The 23,080-nt window shown below is 43.0% G+C and overlaps 1 protein-coding gene across 1 annotated transcript in view; it reads right to left on the bottom strand.

Annotated features, from left to right (window-relative positions):
- Positions 1–2,999: 2,999 nt before the first annotated feature.
- TNKS (tankyrase) overlaps positions 3,000–23,080 on the bottom strand; it is a 118,853-nt gene continuing 98,772 nt past the window's right edge. Inside the window, exons 21-27 of the mRNA XM_044418938.1 lie at positions 19,185–19,305; positions 18,314–18,411; positions 16,352–16,426; positions 14,805–14,910; positions 13,542–13,728; positions 12,721–12,877; positions 3,000–8,609 (exon numbers count right to left, since the gene is read on the bottom strand). Coding sequence (XP_044274873.1) covers positions 8,523–8,609; positions 12,721–12,877; positions 13,542–13,728; positions 14,805–14,910; positions 16,352–16,426; positions 18,314–18,411; positions 19,185–19,305 — 831 coding nt within the window. The 3' untranslated portion in view covers positions 3,000–8,522. The remainder of the gene's footprint in view (positions 8,610–12,720; positions 12,878–13,541; positions 13,729–14,804; positions 14,911–16,351; positions 16,427–18,313; positions 18,412–19,184; positions 19,306–23,080) is intronic.

Raw genomic sequence — 23,080 nt, 5'->3', positions numbered from 1 at the left:
ACCTAGCCTCAGAAGTGTGCCTCATGGTCTCTGCCACCACCTCCCCACCTTTCTGTCCTTTAAAAAATATTTTTTCGTATGCCAAGGCTGGCTTCTCCCATTGGAAACCCTTGAATTTGGGGCAGGAAAGAAAGGAGAGAGAGGTGGGTGAATTGAGTGTTTCCTCGCTATTCTGAGGAGCCAGGCCAGACCAGCACAGCCCTGGTATGTCAACTTGCTTTAAAAGGGGAGGGGTAGACAATTTGTGAGTCTAGAAAAATTAGGGGCTTTTTTAGAAGGCATCTGCACATCTAGTAAAATAATAAACTAGCTTATAATTCATTTGTGAGAGCGGAAAAAGCATGAGCTCGTGGAGGATTTGTGAGTCTGGAAAAACTAGCTAAAATTGCACTGGCACAGTATAATGTCTCAGAAAGCCCCTGTGCCAGAAGGCTGACTGACCAGCTTCGGCATTTTTAAAAGCAACTCTGCACCATGTTGGCTCCACCACCGGGCTCCACCTCTGCTCATCTGCCCTGCCAGGCAAGTTGGCTTCCAGCTGCCACTGGCTTTCGTCCTCTGTTGCCTTGTGTGGCCAAAGCAGTGTCAGAGGATGCCCTGTGTGGGCGCTTCAAAGAGTGCCAGGGAACGTGGCACTCTCCCTTCCCAGGAATTGCACAAGGAGTGGGTGCCCAGAGTCCTTCAGGTGTTTTGGCCTACAACACTGAGTGGCCCTAGCAACGTAGTGAATGGGGAGGGATGATGGGAGCTGTAGGCCAAAACATCGGCCCACCCGTCTTGGGTGGGAAGTGGTGTAGCCTCCATTTCCCCTTCCAAAGGGGAAGTGGTGTAGCCTGCATTTGCTGGCGGCTTGCACCTGCAGCTAATCAGCCAAGTACAGCCAGCGGGGGTGCTAGTTGGCCTCAAGCAGGTGAGTGGGCACCCATTTTTCTTATGGAGGAATAGCTTCCAGGGCACCCACGCCTAGGGACTTTGAGGAGTGTAATTTCTTGTAGACCACCCAGATCCTATAGGAATGGGGTGGTAAATAAATATTAATATATTGAATAAAAAGAAGTGCCCTTCAAGTCACACCCTCCTCCGAACCTGGCAGAGTTTCATGCACCCTTTAGCTAAGGACAGGCCTTGCTTAGGCTTTGTCTCTTTGGAGTTTATACTGAAGGTGTATTTCTGTGAGTGCCTCAAATGCTGGCATTTCTCACTTTGAGGAAGATTTATCACATGCTTCCTAAAGGCCCTGTTCATTTTGTCCTCTGGACAAAAATGGGAGGGGGGAGGTGATATGGCCTCAATATACTCTGCTTATCATGTGGCCCCCTCCAATTCCCACTTCTGTATTTTTCCCTATAGGTGCAGTGAATGTGCATGAGTAGTCAGGGCTCTTTTTTGTCATAGAACGCACCGGAACGGCGTTCCAACACCTTTTTTTCAATGGATTTTACGAAGTGTTTTTGAACAGAGTAGCAGATCAGCAGCAAACATCATTAATATAGTGCCTGCAGGCTGCTATTGTGTCTGCTGTCTGCTAACTGATAGTGAGAGAGAGCTGCTTGGGACACTGCTCCTGCTTGGGATTGGTGTGTGTGTGCTTACTGCCAGCGGGACATGAGTTCCGGCACCTTTTTTTTTACAAAAAAAAGCACTGAGTTTAGTTTATGAACATGATTGTCTGCCCATGTTAATTTGAAATGTATTTTCAGCAGTAATCTCCTTTCATACTGGGCTCATTAATGCCACTCATGTAAGGATTAACAGGAAGAGGGGGAACAGGAAGGAAGTTAGTTTTCTTCAGCCTCCTTGAGAAGTTTTGGACTGTCACCCCCACCAGTGCTAGTCAGCATGACCATCCAAGTTGGGGATTGGGGGAGTTGTAGTCCAGTGCATTATGATACTGCTGAGTTATCACACATTCCTTTGAACCTAAAACATATTTAAACAGCCAGCTCAAGCTCAACTCACATTATCAGCATTAAAATATGCTAAGGAAACCTGTAACATTTGAGAAGCCTAATCTTTTCTTTTCAGAACCACCTTTAATACATTCCTGTCCTAAACCAGAGGTTTCCATCCCTGAGGGAACCTCTCCACATCAGTTGCCATGCTTTTCTGAGGATTCTGGACACAGCTGAAGACAGCTTTGGGATGCTGCTTGTTGGATTTTTGCTATTTTTCTTCGAACATACAGGTTAGCCTGAAATGCACATCATACTCAGGTAGCCTTGGAACATTGCTAGATCTTTTGGGAGAGGCTGTAGTGAGCAACTCCTGAGTTCCTACCAACCTATGATCCTAGACAAAGGAAAAGAACATGACTCCACTTGCTGCACATCCCTAAGACAACTGTAATGCTACAGTACTACTGGGGAAATAATAGTTCATACTCTCCTAATGTGCTTCACATTCATTCCATTAGAAATCTTTGTAACACTATGGGGAGACCAGCATCACTGAGACCACCAGTGAGGCTATAGTTGAAGTGAGACATGAAATAGAAGTATGAGGCTTTAGTATTCGGGGAGCTTGGCCTACAAACTGGCGAATGCAATTTGCAACACTCAGGGACTATGTGCTCCCCACATTAAAATAATTAAGCTTGTGCTCATGTGATAAAAATACAATTTTGTATTAGTTATCTGAGCATCTTTCTTCATTTATCCTGTAATTTACTATTTTGCAGAATTTATTCTGGGTTTAGTTGTTATGGGGAGAGGAAAGAAGCTGTACAAGACACTGAATCTTTGCTCCAACCTCTGAGCTACTTCTGTTGCTTCTGAAACTTCAGCAGATACTTGCCACACAAAGTATCTCTTCAGCCATAAGAATGAAGGAATTTTGAGGAGTATAGTTCTGTGTCCACATTGTTTTTCCTGCATCTGTGGAATGAGCAGAAGTTAACACCCATCCCTGACAATAATAAGCCTTTAAATAAAGAAAATGAAGAACCCATTGCAGGAAGTTGGTGCAGCTGCTTTTGACATCTCACACAAGAAAGGGCAAAATGCAAGTGTTAAAAAAGAGTGTTTATTGAATCTTACTCTGTCACAAATACTATAGGTCAGACATTAAGTCAAAGCACAGTAAGATCTAACTCAGTTGTTACACTGGCTTTATGCAAAATTTCATCACACTGGGTAAGAGAATCTATTACCCTCTTTTATCAAGAGGATAGTTTTATCAAATAAACACCATCCCAGCTCCAGGTCACAGAAAATGAAAGGCCGTATTGGGACTTCATACCTTCTTCTACAGTCGATAGGCATTGAGGCTAGCTATGCAAGCAAGATATACAAGAATTCTGTTTAATGCAAAGCTAGCACTTTAATGCCTATGGAAATAACTAGCTGTCAACATTGTTAGGAGACTGTATACATAGGCTGATGGCTACTGCAAACAAATGGCAAGTTCTAAAAACCTGTTGAAAGTTTTAACAACATTGCAAATAAATTTTAAAAAATCTATTCATTGAGATTGCAGTGTAAACAAGCAGCCTTTAAAATCCTTTACCAGTAAGTTGACTGGGACAAGTACACACACACACAAATTACCCTGTGATCAGTAAGCTACAGAACCCAGTATTTTATGGCAGAAAGACATTTCAGTTTAGACACATGATTTGTCTTCTTTCTCCACCTTCTGAACAACAGACCACAAGGAACATGAAAATTAGAGGAAAATACTACAATGTTCTCTGTTATAGCATCAGCTTTTGCAGACTGCAGTCCAATTCTGGTCCAAAAATCTTAAGTTATAATAAAGGTATTAGTCTTTAAGGTACCACAGAATCCTGTTGCTTCTTATACAACAGACTTAGCATGGCTAATCCTCTGGAAATTGTCCTCAGCTATTTAATCACAAGCCATGTTTTCCTGAATCCAATAAACTATGAAAGAAACTGCTCTGCAAAACCCTTAAGTAGGCACGAATGAAAAATGGGTGTGTACTCTGCTCTCAAACAAACAAGCAAACTTCTTCATCCTTCTCCAAATTAGGCCATCTAAGCACAATGCACTATCTTACTTCCCAAAAATAAAAACTTGTTACACTTTTCTTAAGTACTAATTGTTACTTAACCAAACCTAATTCTACAATTTTGCATAACTTGTTTTAGCTTCACCAGTCACAAGGAGAGGCAAGGAGCTATGAAGAGTAACCAAACTCTGGCCCAGGGCAAGTTCAATCAAAAAGCCCACTGATTTCTAAGATTTCTGTAGGCTCATTGCTCGCACATTTTACAGGAAGATCCTTGCAAATATAAGAACTAGGAACTTGCTAGCCATTTTGTGATGGTGATATTTCCAGGAAGCTAAAGGCTGCATTGAATATCATTCTGTACTTTTCCAGTGCTGCTGAAGGTTCACAAAATACGCAGAGCCTCACTTCTGGCTGCAAATCTGAGGGACCATTTTTATCTATAATGAAACCAAATTTAAGGCAATTCCTTTGCAAACAGCCGAAGGCTTGTGCCATTGATTTGGAGGCACCAGCAAGAGTTACAAATCAAGCTTCTCTTGCATGCATGGCTTATACACCCATTTAGATGGGATTAAGGAACAGGTACTGGGGGAAAACCCATTACAGTTGGATGATGTGTATGTGGGGGGAACACTGGAACTTTTATTCATACTGACATTTTAATAATCAATAGCAACCTCAAGAAGTTTGCAGCTGCAAGCTGGACATTATAAAATGTGTTAACGGCCAATGACCACTTTAATTTTCCATTTGCAACAGCCTCCACACGGCCACTATGGGAGGCAGCACAGGGAACTGACAGCCACTTTGTACTACAAAATAGCACAGACACGGCTGCAGTCACCAATATGGGTCCTACACACAAGTCCTGCAGCAGTGTATGGACACAGAAGGAGCTGCTGTAAATGTGGACTGACAGAGAGTTCAAATGGTACAAAGCCGCCTGACTGTTTGCTTTTTACTGCATCTGTCGTATGTGTCAGTCACTCAATCATATCTGGTTCCTCTTAACCACAGTTATCCAGCAGCCACACAAGTATGTAATATTATGGAGGGTTTGTTCTCATAATTTTCAGTAATAATTGAATGCAGTGTTAAAACAATGAACGCAATGTATCCCGCGTACTACACAGCACTGGAAACAGTGTCATGGATTTCCTCAGCAGCAGGTTTGCATTCAGTATCCTGGCGGACAAAAGCCCTCTTCAGGCGTTCTGCTTACTGTGTGGTATGAACGGGTGAAGAGAGGAGCTTGCTCTTGTCACCCTGAGTGTGTGCAGGGAGACAGTCTCAACCCACTGCTTGTCAGTGTGTGCAGCATCGGGATATGCTTGCCAAGGAGCTGGGACTGGGAATGGTTCCCTGCAGGAATGCATGCTGGTGGCAGCCCTGGGTTTGCTGACTACTGTGCACAACAGCCCATATGCCCACGTTCCCAAAGAAGCACGTCCCCAGGTAATGCAATGATGTTTGCAAAGCTGGGATGCCGAGCAACACTCGAGGCAAGTGGACTTTACATTCTGGAGAAAAATATGAACTCCAAGACATAAACCGTGTCCCTCATGTGCCTCACACCTGGTGTGGGACAAAGCTAATGAGTAAACGGACTGTACCACATTTGTGACATATCCTTTACTATCCAATCTTTCTCTGCGGGGGATAAAACTGATTGTTTTTACTGGGAGACAAACAGAATACTGTGTTTATCTAAACAGCATAACCCCTGTGGTACTCTGACTTCACAGAAAAGGCACTTCCCAGGTTCCTTCCATAGAGCATAAACGAGATGCTCCCCCAAATTAATAATTATGGGAACTAATGCCAAATACCTGTGCTTAGGAATCATGTGTATGAGCTCTTCTCAGAAAAACCAGTCCTATTTCAGAGAAAGGTAGCTGTTACTTTAGTTTGAAAGGCAGTGAATACTAGATGTACATTTTAGTCTTCTAAGATTACCCAAGTTTGGCTTTGGGATTTCTGAAGGCTTGAGCAAACATGCATGCACATTTTTCAGGATATGACCAGGAAAAGGATTAAGAGAAACACATTACTATCAGACAAAAGCCACTGCAAATGGAATTCCTCGCACAGCACCTTTTACTCTGCACAAAACATCAGTTACAAACACGGGCAGTTTAAAAGATTAGGGCTACAAGTTGGAGATTCTGGGAGTTTAGGGCTCTAGATGAAATCTAAAACATTCATTAGCTCAACTAGCACATTGGAGGAAACAGACAGCCACAGAATCGAGCATTCTCACCCCTTCCTTGGAGAAAGAAACACTGAATTTCTACATTCATGTTAACCACTTGGCTAAACTATGAAAACAGCTGGGTTCCACTTAACGTCTACATGAAGTTGGCAGAAAGTAGACTTTCACATTAATTTGCAATTCTACTGCAGTTGGCACAACCCACCAGCTGTGCTTAACAACATTCATATGAGTGTTCATATGAATTCTAACAGTGAAGGGCCAACATACCTTCCCAACTTTGACATAAATTGAAAGAAAAGGTTATCCTGATCAGCTTTATCTCCACATCATAACCCAACAAAACCAAGTGGCTTTGACAACTGAAGCAAAAAGGAAATGTTCACAGCTGTCAAAACTTGCTTCATCTGGTCTCTCTAACACTAGAAGGCATTTAGCCAGCCTGAATCAAGAACTGCATTTGACAAACGTTGAAATCTACATGATTATTCTTGGCAAAGACATTTTTCCAGAAACTTCTTTGGGCTTTGTTTTTGTGCTTGCTGTTTCAGCAGATAAAGACTTTTGCCCCCATTTCCAAGCAGATGCCAGTATATTTCATAAAACAATTGCAACAGTCTGCTATTTTTATTCTCAAGGAATAAAAAGCATTAATGGAAGAACTGTAACTTGAGCAATCCAACCTTCTTTGGCTATTGACCTCTGACTAAAGATTTTGCAAGGTTATAGTTCTAAAAACATTGCAATCTCTCTGTTACATATCCTATTTATAAACTTCTATTACTATTTAATGTTCAACTTCTTCCTTTTTTGTAAAGTTATTGCATTGTAAAAAAGTTGCCTTTCTTGGAAAAAATAGTTTTTGTGTTAACCTCTGATAATGATGATCATTAAGGAGATCATCAAACAAAATTAAAGGGGACAAGTTTAATAAAGAGAAGCTAACTAGTAGCCTTCTCGGATAAGATGAATGCAAATATACTGGACTATAGGTTTTTAAAAAACAATTTCATTGGAGAAAAGATGATTTGCATGCCATGTTAGTATACTCCTGCCAGGACAGCATGTGGCTGAATCCTTACACAGATAAGTAATTCTTCCTGTTCGAGTGCAAGAGCCCAAAGTGAGCTTAATAGACAACATGTCCTAACAGATTCACTGTTTTCTCTGGGATTGTACCTAATGAGAGACCTGGAGCAGGTGCCTGTCTCACTCCCTCCCCTCCCTTGCTACTCCTCATCATCACGGGGAGAAGCAAACCAGGAAGCAGGAGACATTGGCTCCAAGCAACCGTAATGGCTTCCATTTACTCGCTCATTGATCCTGTGATCCTGGGCAGGTGGACTAAGGAAAGGGGAATGGTGGGGGATTGTCTGAACTGGAAGCCCTGCTTCTGCACTCTTTCCAAAAACGAAAATAGGCCCAAGCAGACCCTTCAGTGAAGGTTCCTCTGGCAGATCTACCTATTTATACTCATCCTATCAAAATTCCTTAGGCAGTTTACCAGACACCTTCAAAGCATGTATATTTTGTTTCCTTCCGTAAGTGCTCTCACTAAGCCTCCTCTGTTAACAACAGCTATTGGAATTTTAGCTGGGAGAGAGCAGATCATGTTTCAAGAACAGACAGCTTTTTATGAGGTGGCTGCAGGGATACTTGGAGGAACTTAGAGAAAGAAAAACTCACCAAGTTCCAAGGATGAGTTTCTGCCCGAAAATTATGTTTCTAGCAACATAAAAAAGGAATTACCATAAAAGTGCAAAAAGAATCCCAGACCACAGAACTAGCTCTCTAACAACTTCTTGGACAAGAAATTCCTATTGCATTGTTAATTGGTTTTAGTCAACTTGACTTTGTGCAAAAAATATCCTCAAGAAGGGCCTGGCTCATTTTTTGTCATACGAAATAAAAATAAAACCGACTTTGAATGTTGAGAAGGCGGCAGGGGTTCAATACAAGTTATGTGTATCACGTTACTGGAACAGTGGCATCAGAAATTCTTTGAAAAAATATGGTCATGGCATAGCCCTGCTTGTTAAATAATGTTCCCAAACACCCAGATGGAAGCAATGATATCACCACACACATGGCAGCTGCAGGGAAAATGAGCCTGAGATATGTTGTTAAAAGGCAAACCTTTGTAAACATTTCCTCAAAAGGAACAGTAGCAATTGAGTACTTATCAATTACTCATATTTGTTTATAGAGCAAGGCTTTATAAAACACATAGAGCTTAGTTCCAGAATTTCATATAATGTTGATGTTTTGAAACTAATGTCATCCATACAGTCCATAAGTTATGTAAGTTGTGTAAATTGCGTCACTGAACCGGTATTTACTAGGTCTTCTGCTCTGCAGCCGTTGCAGTCTGTGAAGGAGTTTCTGGCTTTACAATTTGGTATGTAATCAGATACTCAGGATAGGCCTAAAAATAAGCAGATGATTCCCAATGAAAGAGAATTATGTCATGTAAGGTTATTGCATATTATACTGAGCCACTTCAAAAATAAGAAAATGCATTTCAGCCCACAGTCACATTACTTCTTTCTCTTTCTCCCCCATCCCTCCCAAAAATAATGATGCACTGAGTCTTTAGTTATTTTCCAGTATACTGCATCAATATGGTCTTGTGCAGATAGGCACCATCAAGCACCACCCCTAACACTGCATCATATACACAGAACAGGTTCGTTTCCATGTTCCACAATGCAGTCAACTCCTGCATTAGCTGCTCTGTTTTTCCCGCTGCAGAATGACAGCAGGAGCCTGTTGCAAGTGGCCTGAGGAGCAGTGCGTGGAGCAAGGCCGGCCCCCCATCTCTTCTGGATTATTGCCCGAGAGGGAAAATTCAATCTGAGCAAGGTCTGGGGAAAAAGTGCTAGTAAAGAGGTGGCAAAAGAATGGAATTTATTTTAGAGGATAGTTCTCCAAAGCACTGTAACAGGTCTGAGCCCCAAAAAGCCAGGCCTGGGTCTCTAGTCCTTTAAGCTGCTTGCTTCACTTGGCAGTAAAGTCTAACTGTTTATAACAGGGGTTTAGTTACCATTGCTCTGACCAAGACAGTCTGCTTTCGTGAAACTAGGGAGTTTTCCTTTCCTGATGCTGGGATGGCACAAGGACCATGTGGGCTGCCATTGAGCATTCCTTATCAGGCTTCATTCTTGTAAGCAAGAGGCAGTAAGGAGCCTACGCTTTGAAGTTCAGGCAGAGGAGAAACCTTGGTCATCCAGGCAGGAATCCTCCTTGCCAGCTCACTATACTTGCTTATCTCTTAGCACCCATCTAAACAATATTGCTCTTGTAACCATATATTTTAATTAAGAAGAATGCTGTATGCATGCGTTACAATGCTATAAGTTTGTAATCTATAAAAGCTAGCCACTTTCTTTGTTCTTTGATTCAGTGTGTTTTCAAGTGGGACTCCGCTGTTTCTATTTGAACCCATCTGATTGGAGTCCTGCCTGGCAGGAGCCCTCACTGCGCAGTGTAAGAAGCTTGCTGCTAAAAGTTTTGGAAGTCTAGCTGTTTGGATATTATTGTAATAATAAATAATCTCCTTCTTAGTTAAACCTGGAGTTGGTGTATCACTCTCTGCAAATCAGTTTTTTTAAAAAACCTTCTGCCCCTGGCCAGGGCAACAAGCATCCCCCCCACTGCCCCCCCCCACAGATGGTTCAGAATCCTTTTCACAGAATTGTCTATCCAGTGCTTCAGAACCAGCAAAAGTGGGCACTATTTTGACACATGCAAAAAATATGCTGGGACTTAACACATTTATATACTCAAGGAGCACAGAATGGTAGTATGTGGGCGATATGCAGTTTTAGCCTAGCAACAGCCTTGTGAGGTAGGTTCAGCTGGAAAAGATTTCTCCAAGGCCACCCAGAGAAACCAAACTGCTGCACAGGGACTTGAAGGCAGGTCCCCCAGTTCATTTCCCAAATAGACACTGTGACTTTCAAGGACCACAGAAAGCTAAATGGCATGTCCTCCAAAAGGCATGCTCATACTCTCCATGTTCTTCCTTTAACAAAATGTTCTTATTCTTTTGGGCAGGCAGAGGGAACCTCTGACACACACAGTTTCCCATCTAGCACACAGTATTCTTCCTCAAACTCCACTCCCTGTCCACAGGCAGAGAAAAGGTTTCATCTCCCATCAGCGTCTGATTGAAAACAGGAGCTTTTCTAGCACTCAGCAGGGATTTTCATCCCACTGTGCTGTGCTGGAGATGAATGCTGCCCTCAGCTTATCTGCAGGGATCAGCTAAGGAGGGGCAAGTGGGTTGTGTGTGTGGGGTGGGGTGCATGAGGAGTATCAGTGTGTGAAGGGGTGTAGCCACACCTACTACTCGGGTTTCCTCCTTATTTTAAGGAGTCAAACAGGTAGCCTCTACTCCCAGGCTAGCCACTCTAGGACTGAATCTTTCATAACCGGCAACTGAGCCCCTGGACTGCTAATTGGTTGGAAAACTGGAGCTTTGGGAGGATGATCCCTCCTAGGGAAGAGCCTGAAGGGCATTGCTTCACTGAGATAATGCTTCCCGCTGTTTGACCACTCGCTTAAGTGCTGTACATGGGTTAGGATGGTAAGTACATAGAGGGTTCAGGCAGATCTAGAGAAATCAGGAAATCTTTGAGATACAGAACTGTCTCCATCCTGAAATATGTCATGATTAGGAATGCACTTCAGTTTCTTTAGTCCTAGAATGGCGCTTGTCCCCCAGTGTTCACGGGAACAGGGTAAACGGCTAGACTGAAATGGGCTTTCTGGCCTTGATGTCCAATTATTGCCAAGCTGCCAAGTGCTTACAGGGCTTAGCAGGATTTTTGGACTCTGGTGTTTCCACAACCCTCCCCCTGGCTATCTCCAAAATCCTTTTGCACTCCCATGCCCCTTGCAACCTGCTGAGACAGCTGCCCCACTGCAGTGAGAGGCAGGCAGGTGGGCTGGAAGAGTGACAGAGGCCGGCAGGCTTGGGTGCACCCTGCTTCCTTTTGAAGGCCTCACAGGAAAAACTGATGTCTGAACAAGAGCGCACAAGAACGGAAAGAACGGGGCTGCTTAGTTTCTCACGCCTGTAATTGTCTTAATCTTGTCTTTAACTTTATTTAAACCAAATTAGACGAGACACCAGTTAGATTTTTGAATCCATGCTTGGGTACAGCTGCTTCTTTCTCTTTACTCAAAGTAGCTGTGACTGGCATAGGACTGTGACATGAAGGGGAAATAGTCTGCACATCTTTTTCTCCTGTACCACTTCCCTGCTGAGAATCACCCCACTACCATTTGCCCATCTTCTAAAAATCAAGAATTACTCCTTCCAACTGAGGTGGGGATGTGCAACCTGCAGCCTTGGAGATGTTTCCCGATGCCCTTGAGCTCCCCCTGCGCCTCTGCGGCCAACGTACTCGTGCCAGGGAAGGGTGTATATGGGGATGATGCTCCTCTTTCATGTCCCACTGCCCAGTGCAACTGAGGGAAATGCTGGAGAACAGGGCACATGAGGAGAGGCCCCCACACCTGCTCTCTTCCAAGCAGAGTCAGGCTGCTGTCAGGAGCACAGTGCCTGTAGCACTCCTTGCCCCAGCCCAGCTGGCTGGCCAGGGATCCCCGGCGGGAGAGAAGGGTGATCTCAGCTCACGTGGAGGGGACGATTGTAGCACCTCATCGCTTGATGCTGAGATGGAAGGAGGGAGAGGGGGAGGGACTGGAGTGCATGTGTGGCCCTCGGGAACGTTGCTCAACCATGAAAAAAGCGTTTTAAAGAAACGTTTCCCCTTGCTGTAGTCCTGAAGCCTGTGTGTTCCCACGTGCATCGCCATCATGGAGATGCCTGCAAAGAAGCTTACTGACTTCCAGCCTCAGGGTTCAGAAATTGGACCTTGTGTTTTGAGTCAGGAGGAGGAGCCAATCCAGGCACTGAGGCTGCTGTCTGGACCTAGTGGGGAGGATGAAGCCCTTTCACATGCTGAGCAGGCAAGAACTCAAAGGATACTAAGTGGTATGCAGAATAAAAAAACACATGTGATCCTGTTCACCAGTGAATGGGTTTGGCTCCATCGGAAGTATTTATTTAAGATGCCACCCCATAGCCCAAGGACCTGAGAAGTATTTACTTTTACCACAGTCAAATGTTCCAGTGCAGACAAAAGCCCTTTTCATTGCACATTTTAAAAAAATCTTTTAAGAAGCTTTTGGGTACCAGGCAGTGTTAAGGCTTACGCATAACAGCATTACTCCTCAAGCTAGGGAGTCAGAACCGGAGCAGCTTCACATTCTGCGCAGATGTGCTGAAAACATGTAAGAAACATGCCTGCTTTGTAAAGCATGGAAGTTAAACACCTGTGTTTCAATGTCCATATACATCCTAGCCCAAACAATAAAAGAAAAATACACAAGTTTGCTGTGGAAATACTAGTGTCACACTGGTGGTGCACAGGCAGTGTACACCAATCTATTCATACAGTTAACTGGCAAACAGATCTATACCTATCAACAGCACAGGATATATAATAGTTTTGTATTCTACATACCTGTTCCCCTCTATAGATGACATACTCGGCATATGCAAGTCCATTTACGCTTGGCCTGCCAATTACAGAGTGATGCCCAGGTGGGGCATGCGCCATTTTCATGGTGCTGAACTGCAAGAAGGATTTCCCCAATGTCACGCGACAAAAAAGCATTTGTCTAGAGGAAGGTGGGAGAAAAACCAAAAGGAACAAAGTAATCTGCTTACAGAATATATTAAGAATGCAGGATAAACAATGATCTGAAACTTCTGTGACCTGTTCATGTTGAATCCCCAAGAGTTTTTTTTTTTTTTAAGTCAATCATTATTTGATAGGACAAATAAACAAATATTCTTCCAGCTCCTGCACTGGGCTGGGTTAATTTACTTAATTTGTTCTTGCAGGGAGTGAATTCAGGTTTTCCCTGTGACAAGATCAATGATTGTTCCAGAGAGGGAGAAACAAGGCTGTTGGCCTGTAAAAGCATGCATGACTAAAGAATAGATCTTATTAAAAACAAGCCCTTCCATCAAGAACGGGCTCCTTGTGTTGCAGCTTTTGCAAAGGGGTAACGAAGGGCAGCGGGCATGGTGAAAGAGCAGTGACGCTGAAGGCTTGTCCTCAATGGCTCTGCTCAGTCAGAAGAATCCACCAGTGTGGAGTCAGAAGCTGCTTGCGGATGGCACTCTTCTGTGACTCCACAGTTCTAACATTGCAGAAACATTCTGGCACTGACATTGCTTCAGCTCACCAAGTGTGCTGCATTTCCCCTGAACCCTCAGCCTTTAAAAAAGGAAACACATGCCTGGTCGCTAAGGTAACTGAGCTCACCGGGAACCCACCTGTGGCAGATGTAGCAGGACCTGTCTTTGTGTGTGGGGCAGCCTGTGCCTCCACCAATTCCATATACATACTGGTTACTTTTAGAAGAGTTTTCCGCAAAGTAAATGCCAGCTCCAAACATCCCTCCAATGTATGCATGCCTTTCATCAAATCCTTTGTGAATAATAGCATTAATAAAAGGAGACCCTAGAACAGAATATAAAGCACTTCACTTTTGACTGTGATATAAACACACTCCCCCTCCCCGCAACTGGATATTTGTATATGGATTAATTAATCCAAATTCAGTCACATAAGAGCAAAACAAATCTAAGTAAGAGCAAGTTGTGATGATTTAACAGGGTCTCAAGAACACTTGCTTAGGATTTCCACATACTTGAAGGAAAAGTCATATTCCCCACCCCAAATTTGGCTGAACATACAGAAAGGCGGAGCAGGCTAGCTTTGTAAGCATTTCCCAAGGAATAGGCCACACTCCCACATATAGTCAGAATTTGTATGTGGCACTGACAAGATGCCAGTGATGGAAAGAGCTTGAACTTGTCCCTATGGAAAGTGTCTTACAGAAGAGGAGGGGGTGCCTTTTCTGCTCTTTCCTCACTTATACAGTTGCTGTATAAGTGTTAGGGCTTGTTCAGGCTGCACGGCTGGGACTAATATTCCACCAATCCCTTCTGTGACGGGGACTGCCAGATGCACATGAAAACTCCAGGGGCACATGCACTCCTCATCCCTTTCAACATCTGTGAAGATGTTCACTTATGTTATGGCCACACTGGGTAACATTAGCTAGACAACTCTCTGCAACTCTCTTTGTCCCCTGCTCAGGGGTGGACAAATCCTTTCCTTGGAGCTCCAAGGGCAGACCTTCCCTGACATTCTATTTTTTCCTCTTCAAATGACACCAGGGTGGGCAGAGAGACAACCATTATTCCCAGAAAAATATGTAAGCATAGGGATGCATCCAAACATGAATGCATAGAAGGTTTTCCACTGCTTCTGCCAACTGTATCTCCTTCCTCCCCCTCCTCCACTTCTCTAGAGGATTCTGGAGCCTTTTAGAACAGCATGGAAGGTCCTGCACAGAGGGGGAGCTGGGATAAAAACACCCAGGCAAATGCCACAGTGATAATTCAACACGGTTTTCCTCTCTGCGTGTATCTCAAGAAGCAGGGAAGTAAATGAGCAAAAATGCAATTTATGCTTATTTTTAAAATGTGTGTGACATTCTAGCTCCACATTTAGAGGAAGTAACTATTTACCATGAAAGAGCATGCGTTCATTATGATGGTTATGGTTTTCTTCCGAGACTTCCTTCTGTCTATGGCAGAATCTCTCTCTCAGCTTCTTATTTACAACCTTTTGAATCTATAAAAGGAAGCACTAATTGAAACAGAGAAACAGTAAACTCCTAAGGGAATGTTTTCATGTAAGCCATGTTTTTAAAATGCGCAATGTTTAATTGCAAGAAAAATATACATAAGCTTTCCAAAATACAACAGGCACAGCAAAAGCAATGCTTACTCTTAGCTCTTCTTTCTTTTGGCAGCTTTGACTCTTGTTGCTAAACCTCCAAAATGTACCTTACAAAGAGTTGACATATCTCAAGTGGCTACTCATGAAGTAGCCAGAAGTAGCTAGCCAGAAGTAGCTAGTTCTAATCTGTGAATTGTGAAAGCAATGAATTTAAGCACTTAGCGTGTCTATAAAAACACATACAAGGTTGGATCCACGCTGGTCATCCACTAGCAGAATGGAAACCACTTGTGGAATGGATTCCCTGCCCCCCTGCAGCCCTCCAAATCTGCTCCAGAAGACAGGGGACACCTGGAGCATACACAGCAGGGAGGAAAGGGTGGGAAGTCTCATTGCGCCAACAGAAGGCTGCTTATGAGACTTCAGATCCAAAACAAAGAATACCGCACCACTGCAAAAGGTTCATCCTTTCCTAAACCCTTATTTTTAAGCCATCTATTTGCTCATGGTAGCGCCAAAAGAGAAATGCTAGCAGATTAAGTGCTATATGAAAGTATTTCAGAGATGAAACCAATCCACTAGCCTATTCACCAAGACCAAAACATATTTACTCCTTGGGCAAAGACACACATGGCAAGAATCTCTGCTGAATCTGAAAGGCTGTTGTTGTACTCTTTCCAAAGACGAAAAGCAGGGAGTGCTGCTGGTGTGTTCCTACAGTTTTCTGTCCTTCCAAGGCCAGTAAAGGCAGGTGTGACAAGTGCTTTTTTTGATCTGGGGGATGGGTACCATTCAATTTCTTCCAACTGCAAAGCACCACAAATCACAAGTGAAATAGGTCAGAAGCAGCATAGGATGCTTCTTACTCACGAAACTCTTGAACTAGAAGTATGCTACTTATGAGATTAAGTGGCTACATTAACCTACCTGCTCATATCCCCCTTGCACCCCTTGCCATCAATTACCCTGACAACAAGCCTAAACTGCATTATGCAGCAATAAACCAGGGATCTGTGTGCCCCTGGACACTTCCCAGTTGCTCCTACCCAGCTCCTCCTGCAAATGGCACTAGCCAATCAAGCCACAGGTCCACCATCTGTGCTGATCACTGTAATGTCGGAATTATGACTTGTCTCTCAAACAGACCAGAATCATATGAACAACAAACAGCTTCAAACCACAGCTTTTGACTCCAACTTCACTGAAGCCAGCATTCCCAGTTCATTACTTGCTCCTAGAATCACCTCTTTGCCTTCCCAGGCAGCGATTAGTTCATCGGCAAAATTGGCAATTGTCTTGTAGCAAGACTTAGAAAACCTTGCAGTTAACTTACCCGGATGACATTATACCTGTTGAAGATCCCTCCAGCATTGCCACCATCTCTGTGTTCCCTTATGGTGCTCTGCATCTGTAAAACAGGTGCAAGTTATAAAGCAAGGTTTCCAGAATGTGAAACTTCAAAAATATTACATGCATTATTATTTGGGAGTAGAGGCAGGCATGAATGTATGCCCTCATGACAAAACCACTGGAAACCCTGTGGAAATGTTTCCTTTTAAAGGAGGTGGTTTGCGCTGTTCCATGTTTTTGAGCACCTAGAAACTAGGCAACATGTGGAAAAGTGTCAGCACCCTTGGGTAGATCCTTCGTTTTAAGAAAAGGGAAAAAGGAAAAAGAGAATCTTGCTATGAAGGGGGTGTGAATCCCTCCACCCCCTTTTTTGCAAGATCATTCACACCTTTCATTTGACTTGATAGCGTACCTTTTGATGACTGTCAAATCAAACCAAAAGGGGGAAAAGGGTTATCGGGAGCTGTCCCAGATCAATTTACAGGGCTGGTGCCCACTGGCAGAGAACTCCTGGGGCATTGCCCATGTCAGTATCGGATGTCGTGACATGACTCCCCCAGTCACAAGCAGCACATTTCATCCTGCAAACGTTTTTGCCTCTGGTCCTACCTCTTGCTAGGTATGTGTTCCCTGCCTTCTGATCTTGCTTTTGCTTCTGCCATGTCTTGTTGCTATCTAACCTCACCTGCTCCTGGGCTCTGTCTCACCCTCTGGATCTGCCATGCTTCACTGGATGTATGTCCCTTGTTTCTGAATTCACTTTTGCCTCTAACCCTACTGCACCAATGCCAACATCTCTATCATGCCTAGTTGTGGTGTTCCAGTGTAGACACTTGCTGCCCACATCCAGGACCTAACAGCCCAGGTGAGAATGCCCAGGTTCTGATCGTTGTAAGTGCCACCCTGTGCATTGTGAAAGACCCCAAAATACCTCTGAAGTGTGCATATTTCTGTGCATGTGTAGGGATCCCACAAAGTTAAATATATACAACATACAACCACAAACAGCCCCTCCAATGTGCCAGTTAGGCACTTTAAAGGGGCTGTCAAAGTGGTGATCATAAAAGCCAGCTGTTAAGTGAGCTTTAGTGATCACCAAAAACAGAACGAAAACAAAAGGTGCAGGGTCAAAAAGCAGCAGAGAGCTAAAAATGGCTCATGACCACAGCAGGGAGGGGAGACGAGTTGGTTGCACTGTGTTGTCCAGACATACCTGCTGGCGTATTGGAGGGAAAGGAGTGGAAGGGATGGGGGCAACAACTCGCAGTGAACCCAGTGGTCTGTTGCTTGCTATGGTGGGTGGATGCAATGTGCAAACATGCCCTATATGTAAATAAATGCATATAAGGATTGCCCAGTGTCATTTTCTAAAAGGGATACACCAAGGTATGTTTACTGGAGATGTTTAACCCTTTTTCTATTTATTCACCCTAAAATTGTTTCAAAACACTTTTCAGGTGTATTAAAAACAAAAATAATAGCCATCAATCGTACTAGTTTGGGATGATAAAACTCTAAGCCATAGTACCTTTAAAGTCTAGTTTAAATTTCCAATTCAGGGATAAACCTAAACCTAGGATACTTTGCATTTCTCTTATGAGAATGCAAACTGTATTTCCAAGTACAGACATGGTTCTCTGCATTAGTGGGACTTTCCTCTAATCCAAGGCTGCCTCAGGGAAACAAATCCCAACCCTACAACATCCCATCTTGTGTGCAGCTTGGCTTGGTGTGCTGGAGTGCTTGCTCGCTCTTAAGAAATAGCAACATGACCCATGTTTCAACAAAGACACAGTAGAATCATTCTAAGAAGATTTTGGCAATTCATAAACTAGATTACTAGCTAGTGTAACTAGAAATCTGTAATCAAAGTGGATTTTGGCTTTCTCTGCTCCAGAAATTTTGTATGAGTCAGTCTGAAGTGCCTTGTTATCATTTTTTTTACCTCTTCTTCCACAGATTGATGTTCTTTGTCATCAGGAGCAAGGTCTATAAGAATAGTTCCTTGGCTGACACAGTGAAAAGTCAGATATGGATTGGTGCCTGGAAAGGGGAAATATTTAAGAAATCAGAGCTATATATGAACAAATCCAAAGAGCTGAACAAATCCCAAATCTGCTGATGGACTACTGTTGTTGTCCTTACTAAATAACTGTGGTATTCTGGAGTAGATCAAATCAATAGAGACTTTTAAAAACATCTTAACTGCAACATAATTTACATTCTACCAACTAATTTGTATTTAAAGATCTTCTGTTTGTTTGTTTGCTTTTTTTTTGGCATAAGAGCCAAAATTGGTGTAGAAAATCCCTAAGAAAATCAATATTTAAAGAGAACGGGACTCAGAAATGGCAGCTTTTTGCATAGCATAGGTTTGATAGCATTGAAAAATCTCCCCAAATTTGGAAAGGATCTGAAAAAGACAGGTGGCATGTGATGCTCTCATACTGGGGTAGAAGTATTAGTTAGATCTTGGATATAGGTGGGGAGCAGATTAGTGGAAATGTTTCCAGGGGTATAGATAAAACTCTTGTTCCACTTTAGTAAATAAATGCTGTTTTTAATGTTTTTGCTCTTCTTTAGAACCTTCAAGACCATCAGGAAAAACTGCTGTACTCTAGCCTGAGGTTCCATGGTAAGGAATACTATCAGAATTAACTAAACTAAGCACACTTTCTAAAATCCAACAACTGCTAATGCTTCATCAAAGCCACAGAATCCCTGAGGCACTTCCTCTTAACATATAAAGAGGCAGCTCTCACCATGCACATGAAAATAAGATTGATTTTCAATGCAGGATGTGTTAACAGACTCACCTTGCTGCCCACCTAGAAGTCTCTCTACACCTTTTATTAACTTATGACGATGCCCATAGGCATTAATGCCAATTTCTTTCAGCTCTTCATGCCCCATGTCTGCCAGTACATCCAAGGTAATCTGAATAGCACAGACACAACACATTAGTCACCTTGAGTTCTGGAAAGATTACATACAGATACTTTAAGTGAGTTAGTCAACAACCTTTGAGCTAGCATGTCAAGTCACCTTTGCTAAGATGGAAAGGTGCATGGGCCTGCAGCTGGATGGGTGACCACATGAGGAAGTGGAGCAGGCGTTGGCCTCCATGGCCTTACAGGCCCCTTCAAATTCAACTACTGTTCTATTCTAAAAGTTTGGTGCATTTATTTTCTGTTATCCTTCCTTCTGTTTTCGTTGTCTCCCCCACTATCAACATTTGGACTCAAGGGGCAGGAACCTGTCTATTTTGCTTAAATGCTGTGTAAACAGATAGCAGCATCCTAGTAATTTCCAGACTGCACAGGTGCTGTTTTCATCTGTTGAAGTTACACTGTAACCTGTCGTGAGAGTTATTTTGACTAAAGGGGGAGGGATAGAAATCGAATAATAAATAAATAAATATTAACTGTGTCACTGAAGCAAATCTACATTTCTCAAACAATCTGGTTGTTGTTGCTAGTTGCAAGTCATGACCGAGCCATTGTGACCCCATGGACAACATTCCTCCAGGCCTTCCTGTCCTCCACCATCCCCCGAAGTCCACTTAAATTCACGCGGACTGCTTCAGTGACTCCATCTAGCCACCTCACTCTGCCATCCCCTTCTTCTTTTGCCATCTATTGTTCCAAGCATCAGGCTCTTCTCCAGAGAGTCCTTCCTTTGCATTAGGTGGCCAAAGTATTTGAGTTTCATCTTCAATATCTGGCCTTCTAAAGAGCAGTCAAGGTTGATCTCCTCTAGGACTGACTGGTTTGATTTCCTTGCAGTCCAAGGGACTCCCAGGAGTCTTCTCCAGCAGCACAATTCAAAGTTCTCAATTCTTTGGTGCTCAGCCTTCCTTATGGTCCAGTTTTCACAGCCATACATTGCAAATGGGAAAACCATAGCCTTGACTATACGTACTTTTGTTGGCAGGGTGATGTCTCTGCTTTTTAGTATGATGCCTAGGTTTGCCATAGCTTTCCTCCCATGGAGCAAGTGTCTTTTAATTTCTTGGCTGCAGTCACCATCTGCGGTGATCTTGGAGCCCAAGAAAATAAAATCTGTCACTTCCTCCATTTCTTCCCCATCTATTTGCCAGGAAGTGATAGGACTGGATGCCATGATCTTAGTTTTCTTAATATTGAGTTTCAAGCCAACTTTTGTGCTCTCCTCTTTCACCCATATCAAGAGGCTCTTTAGTCCCTCTTCACTTTCTGCCATTAGAGTGGTATCATCTGCATATCTGAGGTTGTGGGTATTTCTCCTGGCAATTTTAATTCCAACAGGTGATTCATCTAGCCCCACCTTTCTCATGATGTGCCCTGCATATAAGTTAAATAGGCAGGGCGACAGTATACAGCCTTGCCAAACTCCTTTCTCAATTTTGAACCAATCAGTGGTTCCATGTCCAGTTCTCACAGTTGCTTCTTGACCAGCATATAAGTTTCTCAAGAGACAAATAAGATGGTCTGGTACTTCCATCTCTTTAAGAACTTGCCACAGTTTGTTGTGATCCACACAATCAAAGGCTTTAGCATAGTCAGTGAAGCAGAAGTAGATGTTTTTCTGGAACTCCCTAGCTTTCTCCATGATCCAGCGTATGTTGGCAATTTGATCTCTAGTTCCTGTGCTGCTTCAACATTTCAATACCAGATATTACAGAACAAAGCAGAGGGATTTAACACAGACAATATTTAGATTGTTATTTTAGTTTAGCAAGTTGAGCACTCTTTTACTTGATCTAGCTCATTTTCTGAAGATGTGTGGGGTCAAACGTTCAGAAAAGTGAGCCAAGGTAAACCACAGATTACATGAAAATGGGAAGATGCTGGGCAGAAACATAAACAGACATCCAAGAACACTCCTGATGCTCTGCTAAGCAGATGTCTCCACTGTTCTGTGGGATGCTGCTCATGAAAGTTGCTGCATTTGTTAGTTTTTAAGTTGCAACAAGAGACTGTTTTAGTACACAGAGTGGTATTTCCAACTATGAAAAAATCTAAATTCCACCAAATAAGTGGCTTGTTTTCTTAATTTGGACAATTTCTTCCAAACACATTTAGACTTATTTATTAATACAACCTACCACTTTCTACCTGAATTATGAGATTTCAAGCTGGCAGGGATGTTTCTATAGCTAATTTAACAGATCATTCTGGTGAAGAAGGAACGTATCTATGTACAACAGCTTTCTGTGATCATAAAGGTAAAGGTAAAGGTTTCCCCATGACATTAAAGTCCAATCATGCCTGACTCTTGGGGGTGGTGCTCCTCTCCGTTTCCTAGCCAAGGGAGCCAGCGCTTGTCTGCATATAGTTTCCATGGTCATGTGACCAGCAAGACTAAACACCGAAGTGCACAGAACACTGTTACCTTCCCACCGAAGTGGTACCTATTAATCTACTTGCATTTATATGCTTTCAAACTCCAAGGCTGGCAGGAGCTGGGATAAAGCATGGGAGCTCACCCCATCATGCAGATTCGAACTGTCGACCTTTTGATCAACCAGCGCAGCAGGTCAGCAGTCATGTCAAATTCTGATTGAATTGATATTTGGGGTGATAAGATTGAAAACTTATAGATATACCATCTTGGTACCTGCTGGAGTTTGGCTCTCAACTGCATTTCTTATCTCTAGCTTAGTAAAAAATTCTGGACAGTAGAACATGTAACACATGTATATCAGTATTAACACCATAACAATACACCCTCTGGCCAGAATGGGCTTTCAGGCCATGGGTCATGTTGGATAGGCCTCAGTTCAGGAAGTAGGACCTAGTAACCTGGGCTAGCCAGTGTGAGGTAAGAATGAATGCTGGAATGCCAAGAAAACTGCTAAGAAAGGGTCAGGCATTTCCCCCTTAAGGAGATTAGGCAATACAACCCTCCAAGGAGGATGACCCATTGTCCTGAGGCTCCTGGAAATTGCCTCATCAATAGTGGCTAGCAGACACAAACAAAGAACTCAACTTTTACCCAGAGAAACCATAGTTAAGATCATTAAGAGGCAATCAAGCACCTTTCAACAATTAGCATAACTCTCGGAAACATACTGTTCCCATAAACATGGGAAACATGGGTACAGAGAGAAATATAGTCAGACACTAAGGGGTTCAGACACACTCTGAACATAGTGGAAAGAGGGAGGCCAGTTCTGATCACAGGCCTGCCTCCCCTCACCACGCTGTGGAAACCTTTGCCCCTTCCTGCCCACACAGGACTGCTGTCGAGAATCTACTCTGCTGGACAGGTAATGGACCCTCTGTCTGTCTGTCAGCTTCTCTCGTTGTTAGGCAGACAGCTCTTCATCTTTTCAATAATATAGAGTAAGATTGCGATACAACAAGAGTAATTGTTGCTTAGACAACATCAGCTTAAAAGCTTGTGCTTGCTTTATAGTTTCTGCTGGATAAACTTTCATTTCGTAGTGTTGTGTGTGTCTGTGTGAATGCAAAAACAGGGCTAGTTCTCTCTGGTCATGCGCAGTAAACCCCAGCAACAGATCCCAAAACTTTTTGATGCAATCTGGAGTGCAAGTGCCTTCTTTTGAGGTATATTGCTCCCTAAGATTACCTGGCATAACAATTTGGCAAACCAGATTAGTTCTTAAAATTCTAGTTATAGCTCTCTGTGACAGAAGAAAAACTAAACATTTAAATTAAATATCCTATAGTTTCAAAGAATTATTCCTTCTTTGGTTTTAAACCAGGAC

This window comes from Varanus komodoensis, unplaced genomic scaffold, assembly GCF_004798865.1.
Source record: "Varanus komodoensis strain SLA01 unplaced genomic scaffold, ASM479886v1 scaffold94, whole genome shotgun sequence".
NCBI classification, from domain to species: domain Eukaryota; kingdom Metazoa; phylum Chordata; class Lepidosauria; order Squamata; family Varanidae; genus Varanus; species Varanus komodoensis.
This window is presented reverse-complemented; position numbering and strand designations above follow the sequence as displayed.